The sequence below is a fragment of the Myotis lucifugus genome, unplaced genomic scaffold (genome assembly GCF_000147115.1).
Source record: "Myotis lucifugus unplaced genomic scaffold, Myoluc2.0 scaffold_143, whole genome shotgun sequence".
Lineage (NCBI taxonomy): Eukaryota > Metazoa > Chordata > Mammalia > Chiroptera > Vespertilionidae > Myotis > Myotis lucifugus.
Window position 1 is genome coordinate 2737775 of NW_005871191.1, and position 18143 is coordinate 2755917.

General features: G+C 40.3%; 1 protein-coding gene across 1 annotated transcript in view; it reads right to left on the bottom strand.

The window, feature by feature from the left end:
* Positions 1-18143, bottom strand: part of NELL1 (neural EGFL like 1) — a 672205-nt gene that overhangs the window by 521198 nt on the left and 132864 nt on the right. Inside the window, exons 6-7 of the mRNA XM_023758901.1 lie at positions 4922-4994; positions 3669-3751 (exon numbers count right to left, since the gene is read on the bottom strand). Of these exons, the coding sequence (XP_023614669.1) occupies positions 3669-3751; positions 4922-4994 (156 nt within the window). The remainder of the gene's footprint in view (positions 1-3668; positions 3752-4921; positions 4995-18143) is intronic.

The window sequence follows — 18143 nt, forward strand, 5'->3', positions numbered from 1 at the left end:
TGCCAGGACTTCTCAAGAGGGCTCCTGTGTGCCCTGACCACTGTCGCCTGGAGGTGCATGCAAGCTGTTCCCATGACCCGTCCTGTATCAAGCAAAGGCAGAGTCATTCTCCAGCCTTCCCAGCTGAAAGGTGAAAAGGAACAGCAGGCCTTCCTAGACAGACCCGACCCCTGAGCTCATCTGGTGTCTGCATCTGTTTGGTTTGGTGTGACTCGGGCTACCATCCCCTGTCCAGCTTGTGCACTGAGCTTGCTCTTTGCTAGGCTTCCATGGCTTCCACTCAGACCCATGTGTGGGACTTTCTGCTGCTTTCCAAGACCTCTTGGCACCTGGCTCTAGACCAGAGCTCTGACATCAATTCACTGCCTCTGCTAGGCTGTGTGATATAAGCCACTGGGGAAGGTGTACGTTTTCTTAGGGACCGTCTTTCCCCCAGAGTTGCCTATTTAACAACAGTCATTGCTTACTGAATGCTCACAGTGTGCCATGCAGCAAACTAGACTTCCAAATCTCTCTTGCCTATCTCATGGAATCCTTATAAAATCAAGAATAATTTTTACCAATTTATATATGGGAAAATTGCAGCTGCAAAAAGTCCAATGAACCCTTGAGCTCCCACCTTGATAGCTGCCCAGGGTGCAGGGGAGTTAGAGAACAGGGTCTGCTCAATAGGGGGCGTTTGAAAGGAAACTCCTCCATGAAGACCTGGTCCCAGAGGGCTGCAACCACAGTTCAAAACTGAACAAAAAGGAAAGAAGGCTTGCTTGCACAAGGCACAGAAAGAAGGTCTTGCTGTTCAGATTTTGGCACACTGACTAGAGGGAAATATATTCCTTGAGAATTCACCTGGCCTACCCTGTGTTTGCAGTTTGATTCCGAGCAGTGTCTGTGATCTGAAAACCCTTAAGGAATGGCGGGCTATAAGGTGGCTCCGTGAGGTGATTGGTGGCAGGACTCCATGAGGTGGTGGCAGGGCTCAGGTTCAGACTAGGAAAAAATCCACAGGTTTCCAAGGAAAACAAGTGGCAGCAGCCAAAAAAGAATGAGTTAAGGGGCGTTGTTTTTGCCCTGACCTTCCCCCTTTAAAAGCTGCTGGAAGCTCTATGCCCACTCTTCTCTCCCAACTGGTACCATCTGAGCACGCATTCCTCTTGACCTGTCTTTTTATTGCGCATTCCTCTTCTCACTGATCCCTTCATTCTCCTGCCTGTGGCATCCACCTCCCTCTCTTCATCACTCACTCCTGCTCATATCTCTTCTCTCTCTTCCTAATCCTCTCTTCCCCAACTGTAAACTCAGTCATGATTCAACTCTCAGAATCTGAGTGTGCATCCCAGCTCTGACATCCACTATCCTAGGAAAAGTTACAGGACTTTCTTGGAACTCAGTCTTCTCATTGGGAAAGGGGGCTAACACATCAAGCCTGGCTGGCAGGATGGTTGTGAGGCTTAGAGGGACAGGGACTATAAAAAAGTGAAGCATTGTAAATAACACATAGGAAACACTCAACAAATATTGCCTAGTATGAGTTTCCTTCCAGCTTCTTCTAGATGTGGGGCTGACAAACTAAGGCCATGGCCCAAATCTGGCCCACAACTTATTTTTTTAAATATATTTTTATTGATTTCAGAAAGCAAGGGAGAAGGGGAGAGAGAGATAGAAACATCAATGATGAGAGAGAATCATTGAGTGGCCGCCTCCTGCTCGCCCCACACAGGGGATCGAGCCTGCAATCCTGGCATGTGCCCTGACCGGGAATCAAATGGTGACCTCCTGGTTCATAGGTCAACATTCAACCACTGACCCAGCTGGGACCACGACTTATTTTTATATGGTCTGTGAACGAAGAATAATTTTTCCATTTTTCAATGGCTATATTTTAAATGGTTATTTTTAAATAACACAAATATATACATGATATCCTCAACTTTGCCTCTTGGCCTGCAAAACCAACCATGCACTAGCTGGCCCTTTACAACAAAAGTCTGCCAACTCCTCGTCTTGCTTATCGTAGATTCCAAATTATGCAGTGAAAATGGAAGCGCTCAAGTTTTCTCAGTATAATTCTACTCACGGTTTGGAAGAAACAGACATATAAATCTTCCAAAGTGCAAGGAGTTGGGGGGTGAAACGGTGGATTACATTATTTTCTGCTTGCCACTGCCCACAATTAAATATCTCTACCTCACAAAAGCTCATTTCACACAATACTGTTTGGAGGACAGAGTGCCATGTGACTCCCGGATAATGTACGACTAAGAAAGAGAAGACTGCCATTCCCCGGAACAGGCAGGCCCGAGAAAGAAAAGGGCATCCTGGGAGCGCGGGAGGGAGCAGCCACAATCACTGGAGACCGGGTGACATGTTTCTTGTTCCAAAAGTTGGGCAGCGAGCTAACGTATAATTAATGGTATTGAGATCAAGCTGCTCCACATAATATAAAATAAAAGCCTCCCTATGCCACAAGCTGGGAAGGCAAATAATTGCCTGCATTTCCCATTTCCACTGCACTCGGCAGTGAACTGCAAACAATGCTTCAGGCTCTCCAGTCTCCGCCTCAGTTTCTTACAAAAGTGTTCTGTCTCTCCGTTCCCAGACAAAAGGCGACGTGGCCACACACCTAGTTGGAAATAACGTACTGTCTTCAGCAGCACAATCTACGGGTCCAAAAAACAGTCCTATCTCCAAAACATCTCTCCACCAATTTTTTTCCAGGTGCCACGGCTGATGGCAGGGAGCAGTTGTAGCCGCGGGTGGAATAGATTAATGTATCATTTTCACTGTTATTAAAATTCTTCCTTTCGCAGAGTCTAATGCCTCTGAGGCCCAATCTAATTCTTTCTTTGCCCTGGGCCGGAACTCATGTCCGCAACTGATGGGTATCATAACAACACAGCCACGTTTTCTATTTATTCGGTGCCTTTCTCCACAAAGCTCAGGGCTTTTCATTATGAATCTAAACTTTATGAATATATATGTATATATGAAAGCCCCTAATTGTTTACATGTTTGGCTCTGCCACTCAATATGAACACCTCTGGGGTAGAAATCCTGTCTTGTTCACCTGTGTCTCCTTTGTACCTGACACAGCACCTGGCAACTAGCCGATCCTCCAAAGATTCTCGTTAAGTGGATGATGAAGAGTGAAAAAGATGCAGAATTATAAACTGAAGGTGCTGAAAGGCAACTTTGCCTCCCTCCCTGTGTAACTCAGGGCCAGTTCTGAAATGAATCATATATTACAAATGTGATACAGGGCCTGGCTGCGACAGTGATCTCTTCCTAACAAGAGCTATTTTGCCCCTTCTGATTATTGGCAATTATTCTCACATCTGAAATGCATTAGCTTATGAGCCACCGTGGCTCTGACCATAGATCATCTCACAGTGGCACCAGTTTAATAGCCAAGGGCCAAATTCTTTTCCACTCCCAGGGAATCAGCGGTGATACACATGCCTCTTTCTTCCAAACATTTTTCAAGTAAACATTTTGATTCAGCCTAATAGTATTGAAGACAGAAATAGTTATGCTCACTATAGGTAGTGCTATTTCGAGTAATGTATTGCAGATGCCAATGCTAAAAATGTTTCCATTCGAGCACATCACTCTACGTTCCAGACAGCATGGCGAGAGAAGTGAAACATCACAGGTGAGATTTAGATACCTACTTTTGCAGTCATCTTGGCCAAAAGCTCTTGTAAATCCATTATTCCTTGCACCAGGCTTAAGAAATCACTACAGGTTGGGCAGGCTCAATAAAGAAAAGATAACACCAATATTGATACAGTGCTAATATAAAAAAGAACATTTTTAAAACAGTAGTTGTTTGGCTATGTAGAAGGCTTTTTGCTTTTCTGTTTAAGTGTTACTTTGAAACTGGCATAAAATCACAGAGGATTTCAGGTCTAGATTTCTCCCTTTTATTAATAAACCAACAGGAAGAAACAGGAAAAAAAAAGACTGCTCACTGAAGAGGAAGACAGTATGACATTTTTAAGTTAAAATTAAACCCTTGTTTTTATTGAGAGGTGACTGTGAAAATGTAAATTACCATAGAAGAAGAAAAAGAAAACTCAAATCCAGGTCAAGCAGTTTAAAGAATAGTTTTTAAATAAAATACAGCATAAGAAACATAGTCAAAAATACTGTAATAACTATGTGAGGTGCCAGTTGGGTACTGGAAATATCAGGGGGAACACTTTGTAAAGTATGATTGTCTAACCACTATGCTGTACACCTGAAACTAATACAAAATATTCAATGTAACTACAAGTTTTAAAAAGTTTTTAAATAAAAAAAATGTAAAATATAGCAATAAGGTTGGCAACTATCAAAATTAGATGAAAGAAATAGCAATTCAAAAAAGAATAGCTTTTTAAAATATGTATAATTATATTAAACACTAGTAGCCCTGCACACGAATCCATGGGCCAGTAGGTCGCTGCCGCCCTCCTGTAGCTCTCCGCCTGCCCCCCTTCCCCTTTCACCCCACCCCCCATAGCTTGCTGCCCTGCCCCCTCCTGTAGCTCTCCGCAGCCCACTTGTACCTCGCTGGCCCACCCTCCTGCTGATCCGTGATCTGGTCAATGCATGCTTGGTTATTATGCCCCAGGGCATAACGGCTAATTAGCATATTCCTCTCTTATTATATAGGATATCTTTCTGTACCAAACTAATGAACCCAAACTGCTAATGTAATTTTTCTTACCTTCAAGTTTTAATTCTATAAATAATACATAAGCTTTTTAGAAATTCAAAGACAAAGAAGTATTTAGTACCCTTAGATAAGTCCTCTTTCACTAACCTTACCACCTCATCAGTCAACACTGTACATAGTATGTAGGTATCCTTCCTGACCTGATTCTCTGATATTATCAACAAAAATGTTACAAATTTACAAATGCTTTAAACTGCTACTTACTGCGATTCAGGTTCGGACACTGCGTTATGTACCCATTCGGCATAAAGATGATTTTCCCATCTTGGATGATCCCCTGGGCAACAGAAGAGATAGGTGGGGGTCAATATTACAGTTCCCAGCAGTTCACGTGGGCCTGACATGTGTTCTCTGCAAGGGAGATTCTTTTCAAACAAGACTGGGAGCCTCATTCAAAAGGTGAGTTGGCCTTAGTCTACATTGAACTACTCGAAACTGTCCTCTTCTAGGAATGTCGAAAAGTACATTCATCTTGAGAAAGCTACAGTTAGTAACCACTGGCTGAGACAAAAGACATCATAGCACTAAGGATCCATCAATAAATATTCTTTAACTATGGGACTGAAAAGTCACTGAGGTCATAAAAATTCTCTTCAATGCCCTAATCATCCTGGATCATTAAATATTCATGATTTGCAGATTTTTTTAACATGGGAGCAAAAAGATAATAGAAACATATTAAACTAAAATGTTCCTATTGATTCGTTTAGTCAAGGAAAAATAAATTTGACATGGGAAAATTTTCCGATCAGTCTTTGCCCTCAGCTAATTAAGTAACATGAGTGTTGGCTGGTAAATCTTAAGAATGGCTCAACAACTCCCTGTGAGTAAAAAGGTGGTCTTTTAATTCTGAAACTTATTCAGGAAGTACAGCCCTCATTTAAGAAACTCATTGGGGCTGCTATCTCTCAATGAAAATAATGACCTGGCTTTGGCGTGTGCATGTTGAATTTCAAGATTCTGTTTCTAAGTGGGTGTTTTTTGTTTTTTAACTGATTTGATGGAAGAGATATTACAGAACAGATGGTAAATGAGGAAGCTGATTCAGAATATTGAGCTCAATCTATAAATAAAATATAGGCGTAAGATAGTGTGCAAGTCTTTCAGAGGAAGTAACATTTAACACGCATGTGCTCATCTTCTAAACAGCAGATGATAATCAGTACATGCTGTTTTCTGCTTATTCTTTCAAGATAAAATATTAATTGGAAATATTAATAGAAGTAACAGGATCACAGGACCTCTTCCTCAGAGTGAGATACATGTAGTATTGACCTCTTCCTCTTCATGGACGATGCAGTGCTTATGACTATGAGGAGGAGCCAGCCTCACCATGGGGAGGAAGTCCCTGCCTCTGCTCCTCAACAGGAATTCAGAATCTCCTGCAGGAGAATTCCAGGAAGCAATGAATGGAGTGTAATCTGAGTGCATCCGCTTCTTTCTGGTGTGAAGTTGCTCAGTTTTGCCAAAGTAAATTCACTCCCTTAAGAGGACAGGGTATCTTTCAAGCACATTTGAGAACTTTGAGAGCAGCACAGGATTGGAAGCCAGAGGATCTGTGTTCAAGTTCTAGATCTGTGTCTGGTCAACTGGGTGAACTCAGACAATAAGATCCATCTTCTCTGAGCTTTAGATACTTCATCTGGAAGGAGAAATGCTGTATACAACAGCTAAAGATCCTCCCAGCACTCAAGGGCTTGGTCAATGAAACAAGTGACCAAACTGAAATAGATCTCCGTGCATTTGCTACCTTTCAAGGTAAATGAAAAAGGGAATCAAGGACACAAAAGGCTGTAGATTTCCATCAGAGAACAGATCGTCGTAGGAAACTGAATGTCACATTAGAAAACATCTGTCTAATCAGGTTGAATACGAATGCATTTAGAATGACTGACTATGTGGGTTTTCCTAGGACTTAGGGATTTCAGTGCTGAACTGAGAGAGTCCCAGGCAGACCAGGATGTTTGGTCTTCTGAGGTGATGAGGAAATGGTGAAAGCACATGACCAGGAAAGAATCAGGTACATCTATTATCGTTTGTTGCAAGATCCTAAATCATTCTTATTTTTATCAGCCACAGAAAGGCACTCAGAAACCTGGAATACATATATGGTGGTATCAATTACCTTTCCAAAAACAAATGGAAAACCCATTTGAAAAAGATACTCCACCCACTCATTCTATAGCAACATAATATAGTACACACAGCACTTTTGCTTTTTAAAAAGTGACTGCTGATTTTGTTCCATTATAAATTACAAATTGCCTCTCTCACACCTTTCTTCCACCTGCCTCCCTCCTCACCTCTCTCTTTTTCCACTATGCATCTCTGGCATGCACTTGTGTGTTGCACCGGTCATTAGGTAAAGGTCAATGATGTTGACTTGAACAAAAACAGAAATAAGGGCTGGCAGCTTCTCAGTGCCCATTAATGCAAAAACTCAAAGCACTTGGTGTTTTTTTTCTAAGGGAAGGTCATGAGGGTCAGCCCACAAATTGCATGGAAATGTGTTCTTGCCAAACAAATCAAGATGGAATGTTAATTTATTTGACTGGGTCTAATTCCATGCTGGATTAAAAGAAGGGTGGCAATCTATTGCGCAAACACCAAATGTAACTCAGAGAAGTCCGAGTGCATGTGTGTATGCACGTGAAGACATACCTGTGAGCGTATTCCAGCACCTCCCCCAGAACAAGAACCCGAAGGCCTTGCATTGAATTGACATATGGTCTATTCAGAGCATGGACATTTGTCAGTAAAAGGGACATTTGTGAACTACGTAGCTTTCCTTACAAAACAACCCCCAAGAAGGGCATTTTATTCAGTATAAAACTACAAAGTAACTCCATCAGCCTTATTTCTCCCAGAAAAATCATCTATGAGGATTTCTATAGATAAAAATTTGCCTTCAAGCACTGCAATTTCTCCAAAAAAATAATAAAATAAGGGATCAAAAGGTAGAATTTCTATTATTTCTCCTTATTTAACTTCAATGTATCTACACTTAAATGCAGCTCTGGTTGAGTGTATATTAGTTGACCTCATTTGATCTCATTTATTCAGACCTAAGCTTGATTTCATATCATTCATCAGAGCAATGTTTCTCAAAAGTTGAGTTCCTTAAGAATCACCTTGAGTATTTAACATTCTGATTCCTGGGTCAACTCCCAGATTCTGTTTTAGTGAGATAGGAGGAGGTCCAGGAATCTCTGTTTTTACATTGCTGGTTTGGTGGTAATAAACTCCCGTAGTCCTTTTTTGTCTGTGAAGCTCCTGATTTCACCCTCAATTTTGATTGATAGCCTTTCTGGGTACAGTATTCTTGGATTCAGACCCTTCCTTTCCATGACTTTGTATATTTCATTCCATTCCCTTCTTGCCTGATATGTTTCTGTTGAGAAATCAGTCGCTAGTCTGATGGGGGATCCTTTGTAGGTAACTTTCTGTCTCTCTCTAGCTGCTTTTAAGATTCTTGCTTTGTCGTTGGTGTTTGCCAATTTAATTATAATGTGCCTTGGCATCAGTCTTTTGGGGTTCATTTTGTTTGGGACTCTGTGAGCTTCTTGTATTTGTGTGAGTTTTTTCTTCCCTATATCAGGGAAGTTTTCTGTCATTATTTTTTCAAACAGGTTTTCTATTCCTTGCTCAGTTTCCTCTCCTTCTGGCACCCCTATTATGTGGATGTTGTTTCATTTTGTGTTGTCCCAAAGTTCTCTTAGGCTCTCCTCCTGCTTTTTAATTTTTTTTCTAGAAGCTGCTCTGCTTGGGTATTTTTTCCTACCTTGTCTTCTAGCTCACTGATGCGGTCCTCTGCTTCTTCTAGTCTACTGTTGATGCTTTCTATTGAGTTCTTTATAGCAGTGATGTCATTTTTCATTTCTTCTTGGTTCTTCTTCATTTCCTCTTGGTTCTTATACATATTGTTGAATTTGTCTTCCATTCTTTTCATCTACCTTATGATCATTTCTCTGAATTCTTTCTCTGAAAGGTTGCTTGCCTCCATTGCCTCCATTTCATTTACTTCCTTTTCTGGTGATGCCTGTTTTTCTTTCATATGCAGGCTGTTTCTTTGTCTCCCCATGATCTCTCTTCTCCAGGTGTTTGGTTTTGTAGTTCTCTCTCTGCTGCATTGATTTAAAGGCACAAAATACAACACAACAAGGCACAACACACAAGGCACTGAACACAAATGTATTCACGATACTAATAACCCCAAATAAAGGTGACCACCAGAGCAAAGAGAATTAGGGGATAAGGAAGAAAGAAGAGAAAAAGAAAAAAGAGAAAGAGAATGAAATAGAAGAGGGGAAGAAACTATTTATATGGGGAGAAAACTCCAATAGAACAGCCACTAATCCCAACAAATTCCAGCAACAGATCCCTAGAGATGAATGCAAACTACAAACAACAACTAATATCAAGCAAGGCGCGGGAACACAGAAGCAAAAAAAATAACCGGGGCGGGGGGGGGGGGAACAACAGAAAAAGAAAAACAATCTCAAAAACAAGCATAAAAAAAAACCCAATATACTCAACAATCAAGCAAACAACAACAAAACGACAGAGAGAAAAAAAATTGGATAGTGAAGAAAGAGAAGAGAGAGGTGTATATAGATTTAGAGCAGGGGATTGGAAATTAGATATATAAGTAGGGTTAAATTTTAATAGGGGGTAAAAAGAAGGAATAGGGAAAATCTAAAGCAGGAATAGGGTAAGAGAAACAGGACAACAAAAGGGGAAAAGTGAGGAAGAGAGTTTTGGCGTAAAGGTAAAGTTGAGGTAGAGTAAAATGATGCTAAAGGAAAGATGAAAATAGAATGTAGAACACTAATCCCAAAATAAAATAAAGAGAAAATAAAATGACACTATAAAAAAAGGTAAAATGGTAGTAGTAATAATACTGGTTAAAAATAAAAATGTAGTAATTAAAAAGGTAAAATCAGGTGATGAAAAAAGAAAAAAAATTAGTTTCTTGAATAAAAGGTGAAAAAAAATGTGCAGTAGTGAAGGTCCTTCAATTCCTCTACTCTTCTGTTTGGCATGCCTTAGTCCTGTCAGGTATTCAGGAGAGTGTTGAAGTTCCCTGCGATACACTGTTCCTCCATGTTGTAAACCACAGTCCTGATTTTAAAGCAGGCAGTATTTGTTTCCCAGACTGCCTTTATTTGTGTTTACAGAAGAGTCAGTTTGTGGTTCAGCCCCTGGGTGGCAGTGTTTCTTGATTGACCTCCAAGGCTATAAGTCCTCTCTAGCCAGTAGTTAGGTTTTGGGAGAGTCGGCTGCCCCAGAACTGGTTCTTTGATCGTTACTCCCTGCTCTGATTCCCAGGTTCCACAAAAACAACTTTCCCCTGCAGTCTCTGTGACTGACCCCAATTGGGCGATCCTATGTATTGGGTTTAATAATCAAACACAAAGATTTAAGGGGGAGAGAGAAAAAAGAAAAAGAGCCTGAGAAGGTGCTCGAACTGGCAACCCTCCACCGTCCAGCTCTGTGCGCAGTCTCTTCCGCACGTCCTCTCTCCCCTGGCACTAAGCAGCCGGCACACTGGCAAAATCCGAGGCTGCCTTTTTGCACCCAGTCCAGCTATGGGCTTATTTTTAGAGTTCCCTTTTGCCAGCAACCCTGCAGGACCCCTTCCACATTCACGGATCACACTGGCCCCAACGGCCACGGACTTTGTGGGCGCAGAGTTCCCCTGCGCGCATTCCTCTCTCCAACCTGGATTGCAAACCGCACCTTTAGGTGAAATCTGACCTTTCCGTGAGGAGGAGCAGGGTTTATCTGAGTCCATGTAGTCGCGCTGCTTGAGATGATCCCTGGATGCCGTGGTTCGGAATCTCCATTTTTAAAAAATGTTTCATAACTTTATTAACATCTATGTTTCATACTATTAATTCATCCATTTTAGAAAGGGAATAAAGGGCTCTGATGCATATGTGAAAAAATTTTAAAACTGTTATGCTAAGGAAAAGAGACACATTAGACTACGTATTGTATGATTCCATTTACTATAGAAAATGTCTTGAAAAGATAAAACTCTTGATATAGAAAGCAGATCATTGCTTGCTGAGGGCTGGAGAGGGGAATGGGGATTGATTGTAAGCAGTCATGAAGAATTTTTTGGAGTGATAGAAGTATTCCCAAACTGGACTGTGGTGATGTTTTCAGGAATCTCCATTTTTATTTTTTTAATATATGTTTTTATTGATTTTAGAGAGGAAGGGAGATGGAGAAAGAGATAGAAACATCAGTAATTAGAATAATTGATGAGCTGTCTCCTGCATGTCCCGCACTGGGGATCCAGCCTACAATCTGGGCATGTGCCCTGATTGCGAGTCGAACCATGATCTCCTGGTTTATAGGTGGATGCTCCACCATTGAGCCATGACAGTCGGATTGGAATCTCCAATTTTAAGGCTGTCCCCGATGACTCAGATGAAAGGTCACTTTGAAAAACCCCCGCTTTATTGTCAATCATTTGTTTCTTTGGGAGCATGAGGGTTCACTCATTAAAAGTTCACAGTGGTGAAAACAGCATCTAAATCCAATATATCCACTGGGTAAAATCTTCCTGATTTGAAACTGAATGGCAACCCACAGAATTACTCAATTATCAACACCATGAAGGCAAACATCATATATTTTCATCTCAGTATCCCCTGCAGGTCCTATTGTAACACACAGAAAGCACAATAAATACCTTAGAGGCATCAAACTCCTGAAAACTATGAATTATACAATATTGAACAATATAATTTTCCTAGCTATTAGTCTGATATGTAAACTAGAGATACACATCAGAATTTTAGGGGAGGTTGAGGAAGGACAGTCACCATATTTTGCAAAAGCTTCTAAGGCAATCTTGTTATACCCCCGATGAGGACCACAGATGTGAGGCCTGATCTATGGCCTGATCACCTGGTCATGTGACCTATGAAAAACCTAGCACATTAATACTTTAAGTAGCTTTCCTAAATGCCACCTTAATCCTTGGCCTTAAACTATAGGTTTCCTAACTCCAACACCAGTGCTGGGCCACTATGTAATATGTGTAAGTAATAATGTATCATTTGAGAAAGTTTTAGAGCTACAGGAGCTAACCAGATGTTGCTATAATAAGGTCCTATTATCAAAATAAGGTCCTATCTTAATTGTCACTGTCCATGATGAATTATATGCATTAGATGCTAACAGTTCACTAAAACAGTCCATCAGTACTGGGAAACAGAGGTCTTTTTACGTAGCTTAACACTCCCCCACCCGCCGCCATCTTATTTACTCTATTAATTTGCTAAACCATCCATCTCCTCATTATTAGTGCAATGCTAAACCTCAGCCAATCTGAGTGGCTAAATAAATCCCTAAGATGCAGAGCCCAAATAAATAAACTTTTACTATTAATACTGATGGGAAGGAGACAAATGGATGTTTCCCCCTTTGTTACATCCACCTGTTGCCACCTTCTACCTCCCGCGCTCAGCTCACCAGGAGCTGAAAGATAAATTTGCGCCAGATAGGTTCTACATGGGTTTTTTGTTTGGAGAACTAATGCCCAATTATTTCCATTGTTCGAAGAACATTTCTCATTTCACAGTAAGAAATACAGGAAGATGCAATTTAAAAAGATTAGAAAAAGTATGCTATTATTACCCTTTTATGTATGGAATAACTAAGATTAAGCAAGTCCATCTAAGACTCAGAGCTTTCTGATACAAATAAAAGTAGCTTTACCACCAAACATGCTAATTCTTTTTTAAGGCTCTTATTTCCCTGCAGATCTCTGTTTACACTGAAGAAAACGGTTGTATTTTTTTGTATGCTAAAACACTGCAACAAATTGCTTTGAAAGGCAAAAGGAAAAGGGGCGGGGAGAGTTCCTGCAGGGCATGTAAATATAGGGATGAAGACATGTTCTGTTTATAAACTGGCAAGGGCCCACGCTTTGGCAACAGGCTAATGAAAAGTAAGACTCCAGGAAACTCGCAAGGAGGATTTTCAAAATGCAACCAATTATGTATTTCTGCCCTGAAGACAGTTAATAAAATATTCCAGCTTGCAGAAAAGCCAAGAAAGACATTTGTCGACTTTCATTATGATCAATAAACACTGTCAGCTCATTAGCATATCATTAGCTGTCCTGCTGTTTCCAGAGTCTTAATGCACAGAAATATTAATCTACAAATGTATAAGATTCGCCAGCTCTGCGCCTTGGACTTTCTGCATGAAAGGAAAAACGAGAATTAGCGATGGGAGGAATCCGGCAGAGCTGTTTTTTCTAGGTGCCTCTAAACATATGTTTACCATCTGCGGAATCATGGGAACCAGCTGAGGTAAAAAAACAACAGCTGTAGCATTAAAAAAAAATGTCATCCATTTTACTTCCCAGTGACAGCTGAGCTGTTAAGGAGATGGTGATGTCCAGGTAAGGGAAAGATTTCAGACCCAAGTTCACCCAACAGATAGAGAAATCGAGGGAGACACGGAGAAGAGTGCCTAGGCTCTGGGAAAGGCTTTGCCTTGTAAAATTCTGAGATCTCAGCTATTTTAACTATTTAGAAGCTCCCAGAAGACCAAACCCACCGAAGCATCCTGAACTCACTGCAATTCATCTACACTTGTTCTTTATTTCTTTACCCTCTGAAACTCACAGCCTCATCAGCTCAGAATGATCAAAGAGAAACTGAGTGGTAATCAACCATCCTGATAATGGAAATCTGCGACAAGATTCAGATAAGCCCAGCACTAAGAGCCGGCTATGTTCTCAAATGGATGCTGTTTTGAAGTGAAAAAAAATCCCCAGCTTGTGTTCTGAGTCTCTGATAAAAATGACCTAATGCTAGCAGCCTTATGCCTTATGGTCCTGTGCTCTTCCATCAGCTGCAGTTTTGTTCTTGTTGTTGTTAATCCTCGTCCAAGGATATTTTTCCATTGATTTTTAGAGAGTGAAAGGGCGAGGGAGAGACACACAGAGAGAGAAACATCGATGTGAGAGAAACATATGGATTGGTTGCCTCTCGCATGTGCCCTGACTAGGGTTAGGGATCAAGCCTGCAACTGAGGTATGTGTCCTTGAGGGGGAATCGAACCTGCAACCTTTTGGTCCCCGGGCTAATGCTCTAACCACTGAGCAAAAATGGCCAGAGCAATCAGCAGCACTTTCACTGTGTGATCCATAAGGACCCACCAGGGTCCAGGAATTTGGGTTGACAAGTGAGGAGTTTTTGCTTTGACTTTGCCTATGAAGCAAAGTGTTAATATTTAAAGCAGGGAATAATGCTATTTTAACCTGAAAACACATAATAAGCATTTTTTTTGGAGCAATAAAGCAGGAGTGGTTGGACCCAGGAGGCAGCTTCTACAAGATAAATATTAAAAGCCTGAAGATGTGCTGACTCACCGCAGCAGGGCTGCCTCTTTTACGGGGGCATTAAATTGATCGAGATAATTTCTGTAATGAGACACTGACATATTTTTCCCAAGCCTAGCCATCTCAGCTCACCAAAGGATGGCCAGAGCACTGCCGGACATACAGGACTCTAAGAGGAAGAGGAATTTTGAAAGGTTCCCTTCTAAAGAGCCATTAGATTAGGCTACTCCTATTGGGGAGCAAAGAGATTCACATTGCTCCCTAGGGGGACAGACAGTGTGGAAACACCATCCCTTCTGATGCTTCTCCCTGGGACCACCTATTCCTTTGAGCCGAAGCCCTTGAAAAAGACAATAGGGTCTGCCTCCACCATGGAACATGCTGGAGTTACGTGAAATGTCACCACCATCTAACACAGTGACTAGCACATAGTAAGCAAGATCCTAAAAAAAATGTTTATTGAATGAAATTATTAAATGAAAGTTTGGATGAATGAGCAAAGACTGAAATAAAAAAGGCCTAAACTTAAATCCCACTTCCATCACTTAGACTGGCAAATAGCTTAATCTCTCTGAGTCCTGCAGACTGATTTATATAATTGGGATAATAACAGCTACCTCATTAGGCTTTTCAGAAAGGGAAATGTAATTAACTGAGACAATATATGTAGGGCCACACAAGGTCTAGAGCATGGAAAGCATTCATTCAATGATTGCTGGTACTCTCTTCCACACCCTTACAACCCACCTCTACAGCAAAATCATTGTCAAGTCTATGAACATCCTTTGTGCTTTCTGTCTTTATCAGGTATATGGGCTCTTAAGCACAAGGTTCCTTACCTCTTCAAAGAATCATGAATTCATCAAGCTGGAATAAATAATAGCACTAACTGTTCTCCCTCTTTTTATCACAAACTCCTACTGAAACAGAAATCCCCAAAAAGGCCAAAAAAGCACCTATCATTTCTATAATATAGTGTTAAGCACATAGGGAGCAGTAAACACATAAGAAAAAAGGGAGAAGATGCATATTGCAAACTTACTATGTCATCTGCATTACCATTCTGAGAGCTATCTCTGTCACTTTGCAAATAAGAAGACAAACTCATAGCTATTACATTCATTCATTTTAAGAGTATACTGTCTGCCAACTATGTTCCTGGTACTATTGTAAGCATGTGCTGAATAAAATGGAAACAGTTATGATCAAAGTAAAGCTTATAAGAAAGAGTGACCAATAATAAACAAGCAAGACTATCCTTCCCCAGTCTTCTGAAATACTGCAATGTCTACTTTCAGCTTATGCTTTAGGTTTATGCACCTGCAGAATTATTTATCATTATGTGAGCAACTCTTCAGCTTTTAAGTTTGATATTGCCTGAGATTCTACAGTTTTCTCATGTTTGATTTGGTCTATTTTTTTCCTCCTTTGTTCCACTTCACTCTCAACATTTATGAATCCTTATTTTTTAATTGTTTCAATATAAACAACTAGAGGCCTGGTGCATGAAATTCATGCACTCGGGGGATGGGTCCCTCAGCCCGGCCTGCGCTCTCACAGTCCGGGAGCCCCACGATCAATCGCATCCCACTGCAGCCTGCCAGTCGGTGGCTTGGGCCTCCCTCTTTGGGGCGATCATGGGGCAATGGATGGGCCCCCGACCAATTGCATTGCACCCGCCTTGGCTGGCCTGGCGTCAGTGGGTGTCATAACGTGGTCATCGGGATGGTCATTCTGCTGTTCGGCCCTTCAGTTGATTTGCATATTACACTTTTATTATTATAGATATACATCAGAATTTGAGTCTTATGAATCCAATAAAATACTTTGACTTTAAGCACTGAGTGTAAATTACTTAAATCTGATAATAAATATTATGAAATGGAATTACATCTGCTGTATTACAGACAGCATTTTCTCTCCTCTTGCCTTAATTTATGTTGGCAGAATTTTTCAAGAAATTCTCTCATAATTAAATTTGAAAGTTAAACACTATCTGTTTTTTCAGTGTTAATTTATATTTTTACTATGCAAACTTAAAGTCTACAATTAATCAATTTCTGTACTAATTTTTCTGACCAAAACAAGGCCTTGTAACACTTTACATCAGATTATCCCCTATTATTATTGTCTAATATTTATTTTCAAAATACACCTATTTTTAATTAGACATTATTATGATGATTAATGACTATTATTTAATCAAACAATGATTATTCCGGTTTGTGTATGCTCTCAACAATGTATTCACCAGTTCTCCTTGCATTATATGTCTTTCTTCTTTAATGAAGATCTATTGGTCATAAACTAAAAGTTTTATTTGTTTATAAGGTCTTTATTTCATACTCATTCTCAAATAATAATTAAGCTGGATATATACAAATACATTTGGGAGTTATTTTATTTCAAAACTTTGAAAACTCTTATTATATTTGGGTTCCTGCTTTTACTCTTTAAAAGACAGCTATTCAATCTTTGTTACTCTTTCGTAGAATTTTTGCTTTTTCTCACTGGCTACTTTTAAGATATTCTCTGTATCTTTGTTATTCTGCTATTTCACTAAGATGTTTAGGCATGGTTGTCTTTCAATTTATCTTGATTGGTGTAAGAGATTATTAAAATGGTCAACACTGGGAGAGAAAAGATGGCGGCGGAATAGGCGGACGTGTCCCAAGGCTTGTCCCTGAGAAAATAGAATGAGCAGCTGAAACGAATAACATCCACCCTGAATTGGCGAAGGAGACCCAGCTGGTGAGACAGTTTGCAGCCGGGAAGGGCAGAGTTCCCCTGGAAAAGTAAAAACCAGGGATCTTGGCGGGAAAGTTTGCCAGATCTCTGAGCCCAGATGGTTAGAGGGAAACCGCGAGGCATCCAGCCGCGTCCCTTGGGAAAGGGACAGCCTCTGACTGAGGAAAGGAGATCCGAAGGACTGTTGGGGCTGGGGGATTTGAGATCTGGGTTCCATAATTAAAATGGTCAACACTTCTCCTCCTCCTTGCATCCATATCCTTGCAAAACAATATTGCAAAATCGTTCTTCAAGAGATGGAGTCTATATCTTTACTCCTTGACTGCATTTGGCCATAGAACTTGCTTTGGGTAGTAAATTATTAGCAAATGTGACCAAGCAAACAGAGCATTGAAGAGGATTAGTGCATCCTCTCTTCTTGTACTTGAAACCTCAAGACTGCCATATGGATAAGCCTGAGCTAGACCACTAGAGGATGACAGACCATCTGGAAGAGAACTGAAGCCAGTCAACAGCCAGACTACTACCAGACCTGTAAAGAGGCTTAGGTCATCCTGCCACCTGCTGACCTGTAAATTGACTACAGACACATGAAAGAGCCCAGTAGATATCAGTGTAGCCAGCCAGACCAGGAAAATCATCCAATCAATGAAAATTAGCGTGAGCTAAATAAAATGGCTATTGGTTAAGAAACCTTGACACCAAAACCAAATAAGAACACTACAAGAAAAGAAAACTACAGGGCAATAACCCTGATAACTTCAGATGCCAACATTTTTAACAAAATATAAGCAAAGTTAATTCAAGAGTGCATTAAAGATCATACACCATGATTAAGGGAGATTTATCTCTGATATTTAAGGATGGTTCAAGATATGCAAATGAATAAATGTTATATACCACAATAGAATGAAAAACAAAAATCACATGATCATCTCAATAGATGCATAAATAGCATCTGACAAAACCCAACATGATTTAATGATAAAAATTATCATCATATTGGGCAAGAGGCAGAAACTTCAACATAATAAAGGCTATATATGATATGCTCACAACTAACATCATACTCAGTGGTGAGAAGCTGAAAGCTTTTTCTCTAAGATCAGGAAAAAGACAGGGTGCCCACTCTGATATGCCTATTCAACATAGTACTAGAAGTCCTAGGCAAGAAAAAGAAATAAAAGGCATTCAAATTTGAAAGGAAGAAGTAAAATTTTCTTGTTTGCAGATAATATGATCTTATATATGGAAAATCCTAAAGATTCTATTTAAAAACTTTATAACTAATCTATTAATTCAGTGAAA